The sequence below is a fragment of the Trichoderma gamsii genome (assembly GCF_001481775.2).
Source record: "Trichoderma gamsii strain T6085 chromosome Unknown Scaffold_10.2, whole genome shotgun sequence".
Taxonomy (NCBI): Eukaryota; Fungi; Ascomycota; class Sordariomycetes; order Hypocreales; family Hypocreaceae; genus Trichoderma; species Trichoderma gamsii.
Window position 1 is genome coordinate 489,893 of NW_020171347.1, and position 19,930 is coordinate 509,822.

At 49.1% G+C, this 19,930-nt stretch overlaps 6 protein-coding genes across 6 annotated transcripts; 3 read left to right on the top strand and 3 right to left on the bottom strand.

Moving 5' to 3' along the window:
- Positions 1-1,333: 1,333 nt before the first annotated feature.
- On the top strand, positions 1,334-2,814 carry TGAM01_v203769 (acid phosphatase; the record flags this gene model as incomplete). The annotated part of the gene is made up of 2 exons (XM_018803920.1): positions 1,334-1,961; positions 2,033-2,814. 2 exons carry the CDS (start codon positions 1,334-1,336, stop codon positions 2,812-2,814), a joined length of 1,410 nt encoding a protein of 469 aa, XP_018662971.1.
- A 981-nt stretch (positions 2,815-3,795) lies between these two features.
- Positions 3,796-4,242, top strand: TGAM01_v203770 (hypothetical protein; the record flags this gene model as incomplete). Its single annotated transcript, XM_018803919.1, has 1 exon — positions 3,796-4,242. One exon carries the CDS (start codon positions 3,796-3,798, stop codon positions 4,240-4,242), a length of 447 nt encoding a protein of 148 aa, XP_018662970.1.
- A 489-nt stretch (positions 4,243-4,731) lies between these two features.
- Positions 4,732-7,344, top strand: TGAM01_v203771 (hypothetical protein; the record flags this gene model as incomplete). The annotated part of the gene is made up of 3 exons (XM_018803918.1): positions 4,732-4,994; positions 5,067-6,831; positions 6,883-7,344. The coding sequence occupies 3 exons, from the start codon at positions 4,732-4,734 to the stop codon at positions 7,342-7,344; spliced, it is 2,490 nt and encodes an 829-aa protein (XP_018662969.1).
- Positions 7,345-8,442: 1,098 nt separating this feature from the next.
- On the bottom strand, positions 8,443-11,095 carry TGAM01_v203772 (hypothetical protein; the record flags this gene model as incomplete). The annotated part of the gene is made up of 3 exons (XM_024549280.1): positions 8,443-9,472; positions 9,526-10,624; positions 10,678-11,095. 3 exons carry the CDS (start codon positions 11,093-11,095, stop codon positions 8,443-8,445), a joined length of 2,547 nt encoding a protein of 848 aa, XP_024405985.1.
- Positions 11,096-11,730: 635 nt separating this feature from the next.
- Positions 11,731-13,788, bottom strand: TGAM01_v203773 (hypothetical protein; the record flags this gene model as incomplete). The annotated part of the gene is made up of 5 exons (XM_018803917.1): positions 11,731-11,801; positions 11,871-12,038; positions 12,125-13,445; positions 13,520-13,623; positions 13,743-13,788. The coding sequence occupies 5 exons, from the start codon at positions 13,786-13,788 to the stop codon at positions 11,731-11,733; spliced, it is 1,710 nt and encodes a 569-aa protein (XP_018662968.1).
- A 696-nt stretch (positions 13,789-14,484) lies between these two features.
- Positions 14,485-15,962, bottom strand: TGAM01_v203774 (3-beta hydroxysteroid dehydrogenase/isomerase; the record flags this gene model as incomplete). The annotated part of the gene is made up of 2 exons (XM_018803916.1): positions 14,485-15,671; positions 15,728-15,962. The coding sequence occupies 2 exons, from the start codon at positions 15,960-15,962 to the stop codon at positions 14,485-14,487; spliced, it is 1,422 nt and encodes a 473-aa protein (XP_018662967.1).
- Between the last annotated feature and the right edge of the window lie 3,968 nt (positions 15,963-19,930).

Sequence of the window (19,930 nt, forward strand, 5' to 3'; positions counted from 1 at the left end):
TTTGACTATTTCTTTTTGCGCTGCTCGCTCCCGACGGCGACCGGATCTTGGCCGCGCGCATCTAGAAAGTCGAATTCCAACCTCTCATCGATCGATGCCTGTAGAGCCATATTTGGCGCTCCTACTTACATAAAACTCCTACACCCGTGGCGTCTAATAGTCTCTAATCCTTCTCTCCAATTGCCGCAGCCCATTGGAGCAGCCACCAGCTACAGTAACGAAAACTGCCCTTCGGACCAGAAACGGCGTTTCCAGTGGGCCAAAGAGCTCCACCTCTGCGGAAGCTGGCGGTTCGTCGGCACGATGCCCGCGGGAGGACGAGCTGCAATTGGTGCTACGGTACTTGGTTTGCTTGGCTGCCCAATGGTGTGGCAGGTGTATCTCCGGGCGGGGGGTGGATTTGCTGTAGCGAGCTGCTGTACAGTAGTGGTGGTGACGGCAGATAGCCATGGACGGGCTGCGTGGGTTGCATTACTATCGTCGGGCAAGCTTTCATGTAGGTGAGAGCGGAGATGTTTCTGAATGAGATTAGGCTGGGTGCAGCGGCCGGGCGTGTGGGCGGCAGAGAGGCCAGAAGAAAGCTGACTGGAGCTTTGACATCTCGTCGCATGAGATTTGATGCATTGCTTGACGAATTGACTCAAAAGGCAACTGTCGGAATGCTTTACAGGTACATGGATGTTTGAAGCCACGAGGCGAATTGAGTTTCAGAGAAGACAGAACCTTGATACCAGGGCAATAGCCAAAAACAGCACCTTCAGCTTGGGAAGCACAAGACAAAAAAAGCTTCTCAGTGCCTCACTGTCGATCTCCGTACCTATGTAAGCCGCATCTCCACCAATCTCTCTCTTCTCTCTCTTTTTTAGCGACTCAAGCGATTCCACGATAGGCCGCAACCTTCTTCCCCTCCTCGGCGGGGCCAAACCGCCACTTTTCCGGCTCGCGACGGGCTTCAATTCGCTCCCGCCCAGCTTCTCTCTCCACCGGGACCTGTAGTCTCCGCAGAGATATCCCGAAAGTTGCGAGGCCCGCGAGAAAAGTTCCCGAGCTAATTGGACCTAGCAGAGCTTGTTTCTGCAAACAGGTTCGCTTGCATCTATACAGGCCGTATCATTCCATGCGTGTAAGATGGAGTACAGCTACATACTACTACTACTAGATAATCTCTCACGTACATGACCTATATAAATGTCATGGCGTGTCCCCGCGCGCGCATTGCTGCCTCTGATCTCTTCAGTGGCAGCTCTTTCAGCATAGTTCAGAGCCCATCCATCAGATTGTCGAGCTGAGCTCCTCTAGATAGGCATCCAGTAGCAGCAACACCATCACCAACATGCAGTCCAAGCTCCTCCTCGCCCTCTCGGCTGCTGCCGTTGCACCCACCGCCGCTGAGCAGGTCCTCGGCGTCTACATCTTCCACCGCCACGGCGACCGCACGTCCAAGTCGTGGCCTCCCGTCAGCCTGACTCCCCTCGGCGCCGACGAGGTGGCCAGCTCGGCCGACTTCTTCCGCAAGCGCTACATCGACGACGGCGCCTCGCTGCAGATTGCAGACATCAGCGCCGACAAGGCTGTTCTCTCCCAGCTGGCCATCACGGCGCCGGTGGACAATGTGCTGCAGAACTCGGCGGGCGTCTTTGCCCAGGGCCTGTATCCCGCCAACAAGGCTGCCGGTTCCACCAAGCTTGCCAACGGCACCACCGTTGTAGCTCCTCTCGGCGGATATCAGTACATCCCCGTCAACACCGTCACCTCTGCCAGCTCGTCCAACTCCGAGTCCAGTGCCTGGCTCCAGGGCAGCAGCGGCTGCAACAATGCTGTTGTCAGCTCAAACAACTACTTCCTGAGCCCTGACTATCTCAGCGACCTCAACAACACCAAGGACTTTTACCAGAACTTGCTGCCTGTGATTAACACCACATTCAACTCGAGCACGGCCACCTTTAAGAATGGCTACACCAGTACGTTTAACTCTTCACTGACTGAAGTTTGTTTTGAAATCTTCAACTTATTAACATTCTGCTCCTTTTAGTCTTCGACTACATCAATGTCGCCACAATTCACAACTCCTCCATCCCCTCTGACAACCTCCTCACCAAATCCACGCTCTCCAACCTCTACGACTACGCCTCTACCCACGAGTGGAACCTCGCCTATAACAGCAGCGACCCCGCCCGCGCCATTGCTGGCTCCGTTCTCGCCGGCCAGATCGTGACTGCTCTTCAGGGCATCGCCGACGGCAAGGCCGTCCCCAAGTTCAACATCCAGTTTGGCGCTTACGCCGCCTTCATGTCCTTTTTCGGCCTTGCTCAGCTGCCCGCTGCCTCCAACGACTTCTACGGCATCTGCGACTACGCCTCCGCCATGGTGCTCGAGCTCGTCGCCCCCAGCGCCACCCAGACCTCCGAGGACGATCTGACCGTTCGCTTCCTCTGGTCCAACGGCACTGCTGCCGAGAACGGCCTCAAGGCCTACCCCCTGTTTGGCCAGAAGGATACGTCCATCAGCTGGAACGACTTCAAGACCGGCATCAACAAGTTTGCCGTCGCAAACACCTCTGACTGGTGCTCTACCTGCGGCAACACCGACGGCAGCTGTGCCTCCAACACCACCGCCAGTGCTTCATCTGAGAAGTCTATCGACCACAGCAACATCACCAGACCTGTTGCTGGCGTCATTGGTGCTCTCGTCACTCTGGGTGTCATCTTCCTCGTTGAGGCCCTCGTCATGCTACTTGGTGGCCTGCGACTCGTTAAGAAGTCGACTCTGGCTAATGCCCGTGCAGCATCTGCCTCTCCTGCAGTCAAGGCGTAATTTTGCTGGAGTAAACATTATAGTGTAGTTGGCGGATGGGAAATGGGAGGATAATGAGATATAGCTATATACCCAATGAAATAGTAACGTTTGACATGATCAACTTGAACTGCAAGCATACCAAACGATTTGAATCATATAGTCGACCGTATGTCTTTTATAGACAGGTTTGCTATCAATCTTAACCACATATGACCATTGGTAGTGGACAATTCTCGGTCCCGCCCACTCCCCGATAGACAATCCACTAAGAACCGGTAGATGAGTAGTAGCCAGTAAGTAACCATCGGTGAATACGGCGAACATCGGCTGTTATATCCATTTTTTTTTCTCTTCTTTTTTCTTTTCTTTTCTTTTGTTGTTTTGAAGTATTCGCAAGGTCCATATAAGGTGACAAAGCGGGCGAAGAGGGTCGTGTTACAACAACTAGAAAAAAGACTATGGAAGAAGAAATGAAAAGATACCCTGATCAAGCACCAAGTGCCCCCCAATCGTTGCAAACGAAACAATAATAGATAAATGGGCTTCCAAAGAGGTTGGTTGTTGTTTCTTAGGACTCTGGAACCTTCTCGACACATTCACTCATATTATCATGTTCACATATGCCAGCAGCCTGCCGCGACCCTCACCGCCTGGATGCACTCTCCCGAAGAAGAGGTCGTGAATCGTGCGCTGTAATGAAGTATAGAGCACCAGATACTTCTGCAGATGGAATAAGTAGCACCTTGCACCTTTACTATCATCAACTGTGGATCTGCCTGACCGTGCACTCAACAAACGAAACTCCTCTTCCTTTCCCTCTTCTTCTTTTCTCTTTCCTTTTTATTAGCACGCCTTTAACCCATGGAATAAATAATCAGCCAGTGAACACTATCACTCCATCTTTAATCCTCCGTACAGCCTCTGCCCTAGTAGAAGGTAAGATGCCACACGGCACATCTCAAGTGTAAAGAACAGCGTGTTGATGAGGCATAGAGCACCATGGCTCCCCAAGCTCCTTTTGAAGTCTACTTCAACCAAGAGAGCAATATCGTCCTCCACAGCCGCCGCAAGTTATCGTACCCCTCAGGCATACCACTAAGCGCGACTTGCACGAACGTGGCGTTCGAGGTAGACCCTATTGACCTACAAAGCGTCGACACTGCCGAGTGGGTGGACGTTCTTCAAAGTTCTGGCTCCCTCGATGTCCTCGACATCGACACGCTGACTGCACTCAACATCAACCATGTGATAACTGACAACAAGTACTGGTTTGTTGACACTCAGCTGAAACGCTCTCAGCGCGCAACTGAGGATGCCGCCCCTGATATCAAGGAGTTCTACCTAGGGACTGAGCACTTTATCGAGGTCCGCACTCCCGATGAACTTGAGCCTAAAGACTCCAACTTCCCTCCCATCGCCTCAGTGTTCACTCTCGTTACAAGCTGAGAGAGAAGCTGCCCAAGACCGAAAGAGAAAACTTCCTCTTGACCAAAGCCGCCACTAGCATACAGTTCACGACCAATTTGTATCTTATAATCCTATATAGTTAATAATACAGATAATATCACGGATATAACTTCTGGGTCTTGCCAAAGTACTATACCGTGTATACTTATGTGCCAATAACGGCCATTAGAGAAGCGCGTGATATAGGTAGAGCTGAAACCAACTTTTGTTGGATGTTGTCATGAAGTCTTTGCAATCAGTCAATATATCAAAATTATCCGTCATGACTTGTAAAGATAATTGATATAAGCGTCTGCAGACATGATGACTCGTGACTATCGACATCCCCGCTGCCATGAGGCCAGCGAATAAGCATCACCCAATGGATCCAGCCCAAGCGAGCCTGATCGGTATGGGCTGCAGATTTCGGGCTTTTTGGCATCTCCCCTCCTTCACTCAAAACTTCAATGTAATGTAACCATCAACAGAATGAATGCAGAGCAGCTTCAAACGCACAATCGCAATTTTACGGATAGCCAGCTTGGCGATAACGTGACCATCAATCAAGGCGACGTGCATCACCATTACCCTTCAGAACGTCCGCAGCCTCGGAAGCCGGTCCGGCTCATCCCATATCTCCGCAACAAGGAGTTTGTCCATCGAGCAGGCCTTGTCGAAAGACTCAATGCCCTCTTGCTGCAATATTCCAAGTCTTTCAACGATGCCGCCCTCTGGGGGTTAGGCGGATCCGGGTATGTACCTATATACTACTGCACCGCTGCTGTTACAATGCAGGCGAGTAATTGACCAAATACTGGCTACAGAAAGACGCAGATTGCTCTTGAGCACGCCTACCGCCAATCAGAAAATCCCCGCTGTTCGGTGTTTTGGGTGCACGCAGATACTCGAGTCGCGTTTATACAAGACTATAAGAAGATTGCGGCACTCTTTGGATTGGCAGGAGTCATTGGCGGTCAAGATTCAGAGCTGCTCAGGGCTGTCAGCAACCGCATCCAGTCTGAATCAGAGTGGCTGCTTGTACTCGATAATGCTGACGACCTTTCTTTATTCGGCGTGGGGGAGACTCAACAAGGCTCAAGTAACCTTTTTGATTTCGTCCCAAACGGAACTGCTGTCGGAACCAAGGGAACTGTGCTGTGGACCAGTCGCGACGGGCAGATTGCCGGATCGCTGGTGCATTCTTCGAGCAGGGCAATCCACATTTCGCATATGACATCCATGGAAGCAAGAAGTCTTCTTGCCATAGCGCGAGGGAAAGTTTTTGAAGATGAACAAGAGCAGAAGCAAGAGCAAGAGCAAGAGCAAGCTGATAATGAAGATGAAGACATTGAGAAGCTCCTTGAAGAGCTCCAATGGCTTCCTCTTGGAATCTCACAGGCCGGTGCCTACATGAGAAGAGCTGGGGCAACTGTCCAAGAATATTTGGCTATGCTTTCGAATAACGAGGAACGATGGCCGCTTCTGGAAGAGGAACAATTCGATATCCATCGCAAAGCCGGTGTTCCCAACAGCATTCTCAAAATCTGGAGCATTTCAGTTGCTCGTATCGCGCAGGAGAACTTGTTGGCTTCGGAGCTACTCCGTGTAATGGCCTATTTCGACAATCGAGATATTCCCTATGACATGATCGCTGCCGCCGCACGACACATTAGCACGACTCATTTAACCATCATGGATGTTAAAAGAGCCGTCATCCGGTTGAGAGAGTTCTCATTCATCAAGCTTTGTGAGGGACGAAAGGGGAGCCAAAGTTATGAGATGCACAAACTTGTACAGGAAGCGACACAACACGCTATTTCTACTGCGAGACAGCCGACGGATCAAGACATTGATGACTCGAAATGGGGCACAGCTTGCTTCACCAGGCTTGCTATTCAAGTTGTCGATGAGCTTTTTCCGAATCCACCAAAAGAGTGTTTAGGTGATGGAATAGAAGGCTCAAGGGGAGCAAATGAATATCCAGATTTACTAAAGTGCGGCGAGAAATACTTTGCTCATGTAGTAAATGTTGCAGACTGGGTTCAAATATCCAATGAGGAGAGACGAATGTGTGCTTTGCTCGATCGGGTATCAGTCTACCTACGGACTACAGAGAGATGGAAGGACAAGGAGTGGGTGGACGTTCAAATCTTCAAGCTTCGTTTCCGCCTCTTCGGTCCTAATGATGTCGCCACAATATGCAGTAAGCAGCTACTTGCAGAGAGTTACTGCGGACAAGGCCGGTATCCGGAAGCAGCAGAGATCGAGAACAGTGTGCTCGAGAAACTCAAAAGCCGTCTTGGAGAGCAGCATTTATACACTCTCCATTCAATGCACAATGTAGCCAACATCATGTGCAAAATGTTCCGGTTCGGACCGGCAGAAGAACTTCAAACACAAGCGCTTCAATTTCTTGAAAATTTGGCGGACCAGTGTCCTGGAAAGCTCATGATCGAGTCGCTGCATTGTCTTGCCCGCGCATACTACGGCCAGAGAAAATTCGACCAAGTCGGACAAGCCTGCGCTAAATCTTTGATATATTGTCGAGATCACCTCGATGGAGCCTATTATCACTTTTACATCAAGGCAGTAATACGCACAATTAGGTTTAGAATGCATGTACAGACTCTGACAGGGCAGTGCCACCTCCAATGCCACGCAACTACGGTCGTCGAAGATCTGGTATCTGAAATTTGCGACAGTATACAGAGGCAGACCCATCTTCACGAGGTTGCTCGCATGCATAGTTTGGTGATGGTGAATGCTGCCGCGAGCAAAACCCTGGAAGTCGTGGGCATGCAAGTCAAAGTAGTGGAGTTCTTTCGCATGACTTTGGGCGAAAACCACCAAAGGACAATAGGAACCATGCAAGATCTCGCGATATTATATCACAACCTGGGACGGTACGACGAGGCTGAAACCCTTATGGTCAAGATCGTCAAATTCTCTCAAAACACGATTGGGAAAGAGCATCCTTACACGCTCAGTAGTATGGCAGGTCTCGCTACAGTATACCATAGCCAAGGTCGCTTCGATGAATCGAAACAACTGCAAGACGAAGTGCGTCTCTACACAAAGACACTTGGCAAGCCTTTTCGCTGAGTTACCTTTCTTGCAATCATCTCAATGATGGTCCCTCTCTGATGGCCTCGTCCACGTAGACGACGAGTCTGGGATGTTGCGAAATGAATATCCCGAATCCATATCCCATTAGTTTGATCTCCAACTTTCTTCATAATTTTCAGCGGCCGCAGTCTCTACGAGGCCTTGAATTGGTCAACTATCATCCAAGTCACTTACAAGCAGCGAACATCGTCTGTTGCATATATTTGGCTATCTTTTCGTTTTCTCGCTCTTTTTCTTTCCTGAGGGCTTCATATTGAAATTGCATACTGACGTGGCTTGTGTTCACACGATGTATGTACTGGGTTGAAGCAAGAACAAAAGCAAAATAGCATTGGTCTTGTTTATACCAACCCTAAAGACCAAGAGTAGCATATTCAATTCCACCCGCTTCAGCGATTAGCGACTTATCAAGGAACAGGGCTAAGTTGAACAACGAGAGGACTTTGATTTCAAATTATTGTTATAGAATAAGAACTAAAAGGTACGTACATGTATCAACCCTTATAGGGGTTGATATTATAGGGGTTGAGAGATAATTCCCGCACGTTCCAATAGATATGACCCAAGACCCCGTATCAAGTCTGCATATACACTATCTCGAAAAATCCAAAACACAAAAAGAAGATTAGAGGCAAAAACATACAATAGCCGGTGTTCGCCAGTGGTCATCTACCTGACTACTAATCTGCCGGTTAGCGGGTTGTCTATCGGGGAGCAGACGGGACCCAGAATTCTCCACTACCTATGGTCATATGTAATTGAGGTTGGAAGCAAACCGGTATATGGTAGAAGTACAGCATCTTGTCGACTAATCTTCCGCAATACATGCCGGACATCATCATCGATGTTATCAAGGACACTCTCTGCATACTCGTACAATTGGCCACCATGCTTTGCTTCATCGACCCTGAGTGGGTTCACCTTTTCAAACAACTGCTCATAGCACTGCCTCAAGGCCAGTCTTGTTCTCGCATTGAGCTGCGATGTAAAGCCATATTCCTGGGCAGCCGCTTCAATCTCGGGAAAGTTCTCTAGAGGCTGGTTTGGATCGATGGCTAGGAAGTGCTTCAACTTCTAGACTGATGGGCGCAGTTCACGCTGATTCAGCGGGAAAGATAGAAATTCCTCCAGACCCAAGTTGCCACCCAAGATGGAGCCTAAACCATACCGGCGTAAGAGATTTGCGAGCTCGCCGTGTTCATAGGCCAGCCACAAGTCGTTGAAAGAGCATGTTGGTATATTGGGATAAACTTCTGGTTCAATCCCTAGACTTTCATCAGCATCTCTACTTGATTTACTGCCGCCAACAAGGATATTGTAGAGACGCCCAAGCTCGTCCTCCTCGTATTTGTTACGGAATACGACAAAACCAAAATCGTACCACGAATCAGACCAGGCCCAATATGGGTTTGGATACGAGCTGTCCAAGACCATGGCGAAAAACAGGAAGCAATGCCCTTTAGATGGTGGCTCTAGCTGTCCAACCTCCTTGTCGCGATCTTCTGGGCCGAGGTAGAGTCTCGCGGCATTTACAGCTCGGTGGAGATGATCATCTTCACCAACGAGCTGAAGAGGCGGATTTGAGCTATCAAGGATGTACTGGTTTCGAAGGAACCACGGGAAGTAAGCCCCACGGTTATTCTCAGGCAATTTGGAAAATGCCTCTATAATTTTGCTCGCGAGGATATCTTTCTCGCGCCATTCGTTAAGCCGGACAGCTCCAACACCTAGATAAGGTATGAGGCCTTGGTAAAGACCAAGGAGGTGACTCTCATTTCTCCAGTCACGGCATCGAGTGAACCCAAAATGCTCACGCGTCTCCGAGTCTTGAGGAATTCGATCTCCAATAACATCGTGACAGAGTATGTCAGCTGTTGTTATCGAGCGAGCCGAACATTTAGTGAGATGATAGAATGACATTTGATCTTGACACTCTTGACTGCAGAACCAATCCAGGTTGCAGAACTGACAGCGGCGACTAGTCTCTCGTTCACAAATGTTACATTCGCCATGGAGCTGTTCAGGTGTCGGGATTGTTCTCGCAGACCGACCTTGAGCTTTGGCTTCATGGTCAGTTCCGCTTGGCAAAGGCTGGCTTAATCCCCTGTTAGAAATATTAGGATTCTGATGCGCTTGATTCAAAAGATGGTGACTCACTCAGAGCTTCTAAACTCTTCTTCCTTGTCAGCACTGGATCTCGTCCTTTGGCGCTGTGATGAGAGGTACTCCGAGACGAGGGATAGCATATAAGAACTTTGGCCAGATTGCAGTATCTTGGTCGCAACTGAAGAGCCCCCGATTGTGGACTCGGGAGCATGTATAATTCCGGCGGCCGTCTCACCACGTATAGCTTCCTTCATGGCTTTCTCGACATTCTTGAGGGCTTGAATGAGCTTTGAGCGCTCCTCGCCAGTAAGCCATGGCGTTTCGGGCACGGTCCAGAGATTGTAGAGCTTGCCATGGCACCCTCTTGTAGTGTAAGATCCAAGGTTTTGGACGAGCCTGTAGCAGAGGAAACAGCTGCGCTTACTGCAGCCCACGTACTTGAATATGGCCGCGCCCGTATAGTCGTGTTTTGTCGCCGCCAGGATGACTTGCGTTTCTGCATGTACTTCGGAAGCTGATGCTTTCAATTTGTCAAATCGTTCAAGCAGTTTGCTCTTGGTCCACAGAGTTTTCTTTCTGCCGGCTGTGACAAGAGAATCTGCTGTCTTGTCATTTAATTCAAGATCCAGAGATTCAAGCGTCTTCTTTAACGACCAGGCATTGCTTTTATCTATCCTTTTTGGTTTGGCGCTGCCAGTCGGTGAATCTACCACTTGAAGGATCCGAAGATTTTGGAAGCCAGAGAGCCTCTCTGCACTTCTTATCAAAGTGTTAAAGCATGTCTGTAACTTACCAAGGAAGCCTAGCGCGTCTCTTAATGACCTGATATTGGCATTTTTGCTTGCAATGACATTAAAATCACGCTCTTTATACAGGAAGAATACATCATGGGCACTCTTTACGACCTTTTCAAGGCCGTCCTGCGTTGGTGAATGTGTCGCCGCAACTATAAGAGCACGAAGCTCCTCGAGGCGCGAAAGAAGCGATGGAGCGCAATCGTTCGAAGCCGAAGTCTCTACCCGGCCCCTGGTAGGTAGGACAGTCCCATCCAGGGCCTTTTTGACTTGGATCATATAACAGTCTATCCTAGACTTGTACCATTGTACCAGTGACCTCCAAAGATTCTGCTTGGTAGAAACGGTGGCAGTATCTAAAGGGGCTGCTGTTAGCTCGCTACATGCAGATCGGCAAGGCATGTCAGACCTGAAGATTCCAGCGTGGCAATGTCTCTGAGGCTAGAGGCTATAGTTTCGAGTATCTGGAGAGTTGCATCCCCTCCTCTGAAGCCATTGTTTCTTGCTACGAGGATATCGACTCGATCTGGCCACTCGAGCATCAGAGATGACGAGACATGATGGCCTCCTTTCTCATTCGCAGTGAGCTCAGATAGCCTATCAAGAAAGGCCCTTTTCAACTTTCTCTCGTCGAACAACAAGATTTCGTTCGCGTTGACGGAAACAGCGTCGCCTTGCTCATCTGATTCGATCTCTTCGTCAAGCACTTCGGAAAAGTTGGAAGCTTCTTCGATCTGGCCGCCATTTTTTAGCCGTAAGAGTTTGGCATAAGCTTCGAAACGATACTTGTCTAGTCCGTTTACGCCCCAGGGACACGATAAGCTCATGTTGGAATGATATTCTGTGGAATAGAAGGAAAAGAGATTAGTAGCGTGTTAACCAAGTTCATATGGTTTGAAGTCAGGGCTCGATGCCGCCAAATAAAGTGCGGGGTCAAAGACATGGAAGTATATGTTGTGTTTCATTTGTTTCATTGGCAGAGAGCTATTTGACGTATCACTTTGGCTATCTGTCACACCACTGTTCGATACCTAGGTAGGTTGCATATCAGTAGTGCAAATTGAAGTATAGAAACATTCATCTAACGCTGCCCTTTATAGGAAACGTGCTAACACCCTTAGCGTAGGGCAAATATATGTTTTCGTCTAATACATAATTGATCGTGGTGAAAGCTAATTATTTTGTAATTATCTGCAAGTGAGAAGAAATCCGTATTCTATAAGGTCCCCATGATACAATTACATATAATTACATAGAATACGCTCCTGCATTATTAAGAGCAAGTACTCGGATTCCGCGCATCGCCCAGCACCGCCCATTATCTTTGGTATCATTCCATACATTATTCCCATCATAATATCAGCAAAAGATGAGATTCTCAAGAGGGTATTAGAAGGCATCTCGCCATAGTTGTAAACTTAACGCTCACACGCAGTTCAATAAGGAAGCAAACGGCACACGTTTATTGCAAGCCGGTAAGGGCCAGTAAATCATGGCGGTGGTAAAACGCTCGACAGCGTTTGCCAAACACATCTACGTCGGCCATCTGTTAGCGAATGGGAAACATGGAATGGGGGCAGGGCATTTTATAAGGGGACATACACATAGGGATACTAAGCACGCATACGACGACCTGAACGATGGAAATGGCAATCATCGTGTGCTGGATGCCGCCTTTGATGAGCCAATTGTAGGCATAGAAAGTAAGGATGAAACTGAAGATGTTCTTGAAGATAATCATCAAGGTGAAGCCTTCAATCGTGAGATCTCCTGTAGCAAGTGTAAGCAGCCTGGATGACAAAGAAACTTTGAAACGATAACGTATGTGACATTATCGCGGAGGGATATCATCTTACTGTAAGCATCCACAATGTATAACGAGCTGGCAACTGCACCTATAACCATGCCGGCAACCTCGAAGCCAAAGAATACAAGAGGTATAATGTAGCTGTACTGGCCAGAAATAACGTTACCAGCAGTCAGAGCAAAGCCAAACAAGCCGATGCCACCGATAATTAGCATGGGAATGACCAGCAGAATTCGAAACTCGGGCTCGTAAACGCCGCGATTCTTTCGGGTGAGATACTTGACGCTGGAATCGGCAAGGAGACCGCAGATGGCGAAGCCGCAGAGAGCGCCGACAAAGGCACCTGTGTAAGCGTAACCCGCCTTGACTTCACCCCAAAAGTATGGCGGCCCGAGGAAGATGGCAGCGACGAGAACTCCGATAAAGATGGTCCACCCGATCATAGTTCCTTGAATCAAACAGCCCCAGACAAAGGCCGGGTTGAAAATGAGTGGGAATGGCCGAAGCAGCAGCTTCCAATAGCGCTCATCCGTCTTAGCGCCGTCGAAGAGGGATAGAGATTCGACAAAGGACTTCTTTGGGGTCCTAGCGTTTCCAATTGGCTGAAGTGCACTTGAGGTAGGAAAGAAGACGAAGCCGGTGCGTCTCTTTGGTACTTCTTCCTCGTCAGACGGCGGGTTACTAACAGTCGCGATTCGAGACTGAAGCTTAATCTCCTCTTCACCTTCGGCATTAGTGTCGGTGTTGAGCTTGACGTCTCTGCGATATGCCGTCTCAGGGCAAAGGAGAAACACGGCAGGCAGCGTCGCCGCCATGAAGATGGACACAAAGTAGAAACTCCACTTCCAACCCATCGCCGCCGTAATCTTTCCGACCACAATGGGAGTGAAAAAAGCTCCACCAAAGATGGCCAGGTTGGTGAATGCCATGCGCACTCCTCGCTGATGAACAAAGTACAAGTCGCCTACAGCTGCGTTGAGCAGGCTTTCATACGGAGCAGTGCCCACGCCCTGGAGAACTCGGGCACCAAGCAAGCTGCCATAGTTCTTCCCTACAGAACCAGCCCATGCGCTTGATGCGATGATAATCAGGATGCCGAGCAGGAAAAGATGTCGCTTGCCCCAGACTCGACCAGAGGGGACGAAGAAGATGGCAGCGGCGCCGGCGCCAAGCAGGAAATAGCCAGTCAAGAGGGCGACCCTGGTAAACGTCTTGGAGAATATGCGAGAGAGGGTGACGGTGTTTGCGGCCAAGATGGGTCCAAGTGAGGTGGCCAGGACTCCAGCCCAGCAGAGCGTAAAGGTAACGAGGTCGCGCTTCCACAAGGGCCAGTTGAGAGGATCGTTGGGGTCATCCGAAGGCTGAGGGACCTGCGCGCCATGAAGCATGTTAGTACGTGACACGTCGATCAGTATCCGCAGCAGAAACTGGACAAAGCACGCACGAGGATGATGGGGATCTTTCCGCTGGTATCGCATTTCAGCCTCACGGTATCCTGCTCTGTTGCCGTCTGCGGCTGCGAAGGGTCATCGTAGAAATGCGTCGTGCCTAGAATTATCATCACCGTTAGTCGCCATTAGCTACATATCAATCGAGCCAATCTCGCGCCGCGCCAAGAGCTGTGCCGAAATTCTTCTCCTCGCCATTTCTCACGGGGTTCTCCCTACCTGGAACCTTTTCCCCCGAGCTTGGCTCGAGGATGCCAAACGCCATCTTGACGGTGTCACTTCGGACAGTATAAACGATGTCGTCTGTTTACAATCCAGAAGAATAGCGAAATACAAAGGCGCAGCAGTAAAAATCAACCGCAAGCAGCGCAGAGAGGCCAGAGCGTGACCAATGGCCCAGCAAATGCAACGAAACCCGGGAATTTTTAAGAAGCGCCGTGGGGTTGCGCTGCGCGTAGAGTCGAAGGATGGCGTCGCACCACAAAAGCAATAAAGCCGAATACGACAGTCGTGTGCCTGACCCGAGACGGGCTGGCGGGCTCTACTTGCACTGCGCCGCCTGTGAGAATCTTAAAGAGCTTGGACCCCTGTGGACTCTCTAGCCGACACGCTATCGAGAGGGACGATCAAAGTTGGAGAAGCCTGGTCTGATCTGGTGTGGTGGATCGCAGGGTCCCTGTGGCTGTGGCTTGTGCTCTTATACAGTTTGGAGGCCCATGTGGCGCTGAGGTTGGCTGAGATTTGCACGATGGCTTCGCACTATTGACGATGGTGACGAGTTCAATAGGAGCAAACCATTGTTGTAGCTTTTACCCAAATCTGAGCCTATTTACCTATCCAAGACGCCTCGCACAAAAGGTCGCACGACCGGTATTAGGTACTCCGAGACACCGACTTCAAAATCCCCATCACAGATGTCAATCAAGACGTCATCCAGCAACCTTCCCTGATTCAGCTGCCACTACTTCTTCATCTTATTTTCCTCCTCAACCCACTCGTTCCAATCCACAACTTGGCTACACAAGCCCTCAACAGTCGTGCAGCACGGCGTGTATCCAATTCCGCCATCCGCCGGCTTCTTCTTCGCTTCTGAATCATCGATGAGGTAGTGTAAGCTCGTCGCATGAACTCCCGGCTGGAGCCACTGTATATCTCCCACTGGCTCACTCAAAAACTTGCCCAGCAGCGGCACCGCATTTACCAGCAGAGTATACCACTCCACCACGTACGAAAGCATCAGTATCAGCACCGGCGGTGGGTAGCTAACCTTCATGCCCGTCGTGCTCACGCTATCCAGTACCGTATAGATGTCTTGGAAGCGGACGGGTTTTCCCTTGTCTGTAACAATAAATGGCCGGCCGGCAACTTTTCTTCCATGCTCGCCAAGCAGTGCATCCTCGTACTGCAAATGCGCAAGCGATGCGTTCTTCACATTGATCCAGTTCTGCACATTGGCGGGCACCCACGATGGGAATCCTCCAAGCGCTAGCATTTTACCTGGGATGTTATCGTCCTTGTGTCCATAGACGGGGTTGCCGGGACGAATCACTCCCGTACGTAGAGCCGGAGCCCCGGCACCGACATCTGCTTCGTTTGCGCCGCAAATCAGCCTCTCGGCTTCAGCCTTGCTTTGTGCATAGTTGGAAGGGAATTCGTGCGGCTGTCGTAGTGGCTCGAAAAAGTCTTCGTTGCTCAGATTCTGTATAAATCCTTCGGGTTGCTGTGTGGCTCCCCAAGGCGCGAAAAGCCACTTTACCTGCTTCAAGGCCGCGTTGGAGCTAGACGTGTAGATGAAGACGCTGGCACCGGCCTTCTTTGCTGCCTTAAGAGAATGCACCGCGCCGGTGATGTTGACTCGAGAAGTGCGCTCGTACAGAAGCTTGTACCGATCAAATGGCCGAATCACAGCGGCCGTATGGAAGACGGTCAGCGGCAGGCCAGCCACAGCTTCAGGCCAGGGGGCATCGTATGACTTGAGTGTTGCCGCCTCGTTGGTGATGTCGGTCTGAATATACGCCACCATTGACGGCGCTCCCTGAGAAAACTCTTTCCTGAAAGTAAATGGCCGGCGCGCATCTAAAATACGAATGGCTTCAGGCGGCGTCCCCATGGTCAAGAGATGCAGAATGAGCTGGCCTCCAAGAAATCCTAGAGTCAACAGTGGTTAGACCTGCTTCTTCCTCTCGTAACATCTGCAAACTCACCTGATCCTCCCACTACAATGTACCGTCTGTCCTTTCGAGGCGGCAGCTTCGCCTCTGAGCCAAGCCCATCCTTCTTCACGCGCTCAAACACATCTTTGATATACTCTCGCGTGAACGGTTCTCCTGCCCTATCAACCACCTCTCGAGGTGTGTGCGACAGCACCCAGTTCAGCTTGAGCAAGTAGAGTATCAGGCAAATGACGCCCCCTACGAGAGCGAGGAGAGTTTCACCCATTGAGGCAATTGGCCAGACGAAACTGGCTGGCCTGTGTAACGAGCGCGGCTGAGAAGAGAAAGATGAAGGTGACAGAAAATCGACACAAGCTCCATGATGCCAGCTGAGCGCTAGGGCCGATACGACTTATAAAGCAGCGTGCGTGGGACGAATTACAGCGCGTGCCGCTAAAAATGTTGGCCTCAGCTAGCTTTTTACTCTTTTAGGCAAACCCCTGAAGCAACATCTGCCCAGATACAGGTCTTGCGGGCGCCCTAGCATTTCGTGGATTCGACACAAAACGTAATATGGGCTTGTCCTTTCTTTTCCCCTCGTGTAATGTGCGACGGATTTCGTTACAGATAGTGCTCTGGTTCGGCTGTCGCGGGACCCGCAAAGTTGAAAACTGATGTTTACCTATGGAGTTCGTTTTGGGGCTTCTCTCATGAGAATCGAGCCATCGATGCCTGTATTAGCCAACAGGTTGCGCTCTCCTTGGAATTATTGTTCTGTTTTCGATATTTACGTTTGCTCAAGTTACCTTCTCGCACATCTTTCCACGAGAAAAACTTGGCAATTATGGCGATGATGATTGTATTGAATCCTACTTGTCACGTCGCAACGAACAAGACATCCATGAAGCACTGGCTAGAGCAGAGAACAAATGCACAATAAGCCTGGAGCTGAATGAAGAGTCGGTTTCCGATGCTATTAGCACTTATATTCGCTACAAATTACAGCCACTTGCTCAAGAGGAAAAATATGACAATGCAACGCGACATGATGTAGAGGAATGTCTTTTTGCCAATGCTGATGGCACATTTCTTTGGGTTGCGTTAGTTTGCGCACAGCTCAAGAAAGTTCCCGTTTCGATGCCCGTCGCAGAGCTGCTGCATTTCCTCCAGGACTCGACCGGTTTAGTGATCGAATGATGCAAAAGATATGCGACTTAGATGAATGGGATCTTGGAAGAAAGGTGTTGTCTATCGCAGCCGTCGCTCGCAGGCCTCTTACTATACAAGAATTTGTCCCATTGATCAATGGCGCCGATGGTCAAAATGCTTCAGATTACGATTGGGACATCATACTAGGTTACTGTGGTTCTTTTCTTACTCTGAGGCAGGGCACAATTTATTTTATCCATCAGTCTGCCAGTGACTTTCTTACGGGACAGGCTTCTGATAAGCTGTCCCCTCACGGAACCGAGGCCATTAACCGATATATTTTCAAAACGTCTATCCTAGCAACGGGCCAAGCTTTAGGGAAAAAAGACATGTACAGATTGGTTAACCCTGGATCTTCTATAGTTGATCTGAAATGTGATCCCTCCAACAGTGGGCCACTCGCCTCAGTTGCATATTGTTGTGTGTATTGGATACATCATTTTGAACGGGCTACGTCAGGATCGCCTTTTACCTTTTACCCGGATATTGAAGAAAGCCATCAGTTGATATACAACTTCACTGAGACAAAATTCATATACTGGCTGGAGGCTTTGAGTCTTCTTAGAAATGCATTTGTTGGCATGACGGCCATACAAAAGTTGGAAAAGGCTGTGGTGCGTTCTTCTTCTTTTTCACAGATTTTTCAGATGGAAATTATTCGTTAACTTCTTTCTCTTCTCTTATTTAGGGAAACTCTAGAGCTCATGAGCTGAAAAAGCTGGTATGGGATGCCAACCGATTCATCCAAATGTATGGCAAAGTGATAGCAGACTTTCCTCTACAAGTCTACGTCTCAGGGCTATTCAGCCCCAAATATAGCCTCATCCGCCAATCTTTTGAGATAAAAGTTCCTAAATGTATTCAGCTTTGGCCTGACCGCAGGACTAGCTGGAGTCAATGCTCGCGCAGATTCGAAGGCCACAAGGGCTTCATCCGGAAACTTGCTATATCTTCTCGAGGAACATGGCTAGCATCTTATTCCAAGATGGAACTATAAAGATCTGGAACGCTAGCTCAGGAAAAGTGATACAGAGCCTGAGTGCATCTTCTGCATCAGACTCTGCGGAGCTAATCAGCTTTTCTCCTTCAAACGATAATGAGTTTGCGTTTGGCAATGTTGAAGAGCGTCAAATCGTCATCTGGGATGTCATTGTCGGGAAGATAATACATACAATTAAGCTCGTAGGAACAAATAATCCTTGTGTGGGCTTACGCCTATCTTATATAAGAGAGGACTTACTTGGCTGTCACTCATACGGGCTTTAGAACAGCGATGCCTCGCATCATATATCGATATGGAACACAAAGACGGGGCAAAGAACAAAATACACTGGTATTGCTTTACCGCCCAAAAAGGTTCTTTATCTGATCGACTTCTCGCCAAAAAACAGCAACGTGATTGCAATTACGCCGACGTTTTTCGGATCAATGCCAGACTTTGAGACACGATTCAGTATAGGTCATCTGGATACAAGCAATCAAGTGCGCACTATGCGGTATTACGACTGTCCGAAAATTTTACATCTCAATTTTCACCAAGCGGCCATCTTCTCGTCGTCCACTACACTGAGTCGTTCACAACTTCAATCACCATGTTCGACATAACGGCAGGCGTAATTAAGTGAACGATTTCATTGAATATCGATCCTTTGCCACCCGTGTTTGGCCTTTTCAGCTGATGAGCGATTTGAAGTAGGTGACTGTAGCAAAATTGAGCTTCGGGACACTGTTTCTGGTAAATGCTTATACGAGGTCAAAGCCAAGTGCCAAGCTTTAGCATTCCCCCTTGGAGAAGATGGGAGGGCTATATTCGTTGGCGGAGGATACTCTATCAGCTTGATAGAGTTTGGCACGCGAGAGCTTTTTTCACCGGCTGTCAATAATGATAACCCGGAGATGCTGGGCGTTTTCGATTTCGCAATGTCGCCTGATGGCGAAAATATTGTGGCCCTTTTGGCCAAACCAACTCCAAGAATCATATTCAGCGACACAGACTTCAAAAGTCCAGCTTGCATTGGGCTTGCAAGTGAAAAATATTCTCTAGGTTTCAAGTTTTCTCCAGATTCAAGCAAGCTAGCTTGCGTGCTGGATGGCAGGCTCGAGGTATGGGACACATCATCGAATCCTAGTCTCCGAATCTTTAGCCAAAGGCATTATGCGAATGCCGCTAGATTCTCTATGGCGTTCTCTCCAGACACTCGGAGCTTAGCTGTTGCCGATAGTCATTTTGAGAAGTATGTGAGTGTTGAAAATACAATAGAACAAAGGGCACTGATAGCAACAATCGAAATTTGGGATATTGCTTCATCCTGACGATTGGTCCATCTAGAGAAAACGGTAGCAGGCTGTTTTTACGAGTTTCTACTGGCATTCTCTTCAGACAGTAGCCTCCTGGCGATTTCGTGGATCTGCTGGCCAGAAGGCTTTGTCAAGGTTGAACTTTGGGACATTACTTCCGGCACGGGGATCGGTTCAAAAGAGCTCTTTCAAGCGGATTTCAACCTCTCCCCGTTCACATTTACAGAGGAGTCGGTAAAACTTAGAGAATTGTCATTTACTGAAAGCGGCGATATAATACTCGACTTATGCTGCTGTCGTGATATCCGCGCCGTATTACGAATGAATGCAACAAATCTAGAGCCAATCTCCTGCTCAGAGCATCAACTACTCCGCAGCAAGAAAGAAAGATACTACAGTGTAGACCCATCGGGATGCTGGATTACTCACCAAGGCGAAAACATCCTATGGATCCCCCCCGAGCTCGGCTGCAATTCAGATTCATGGGACAGCCAAGCAAACCGCGTAGCGATATCCGACCCTGTTGAAAGACGTCTTTCCATATTCAAGTTCTGCTGCGGCATTTGCCCTAAGCAAATGTTTACAAGCGACAATGCAAAACCCGAGAAGACAGTCATCCACATACACACGCGAGCTGAATAACTGGCAAATCCAAGAGTTCAATATGGAGCCCCCAAAAGACATGTTTACCATCATTCGTCAGAACAAGATGAAAACGCATATGCTACGGAAGAGCTATTCCCAAAA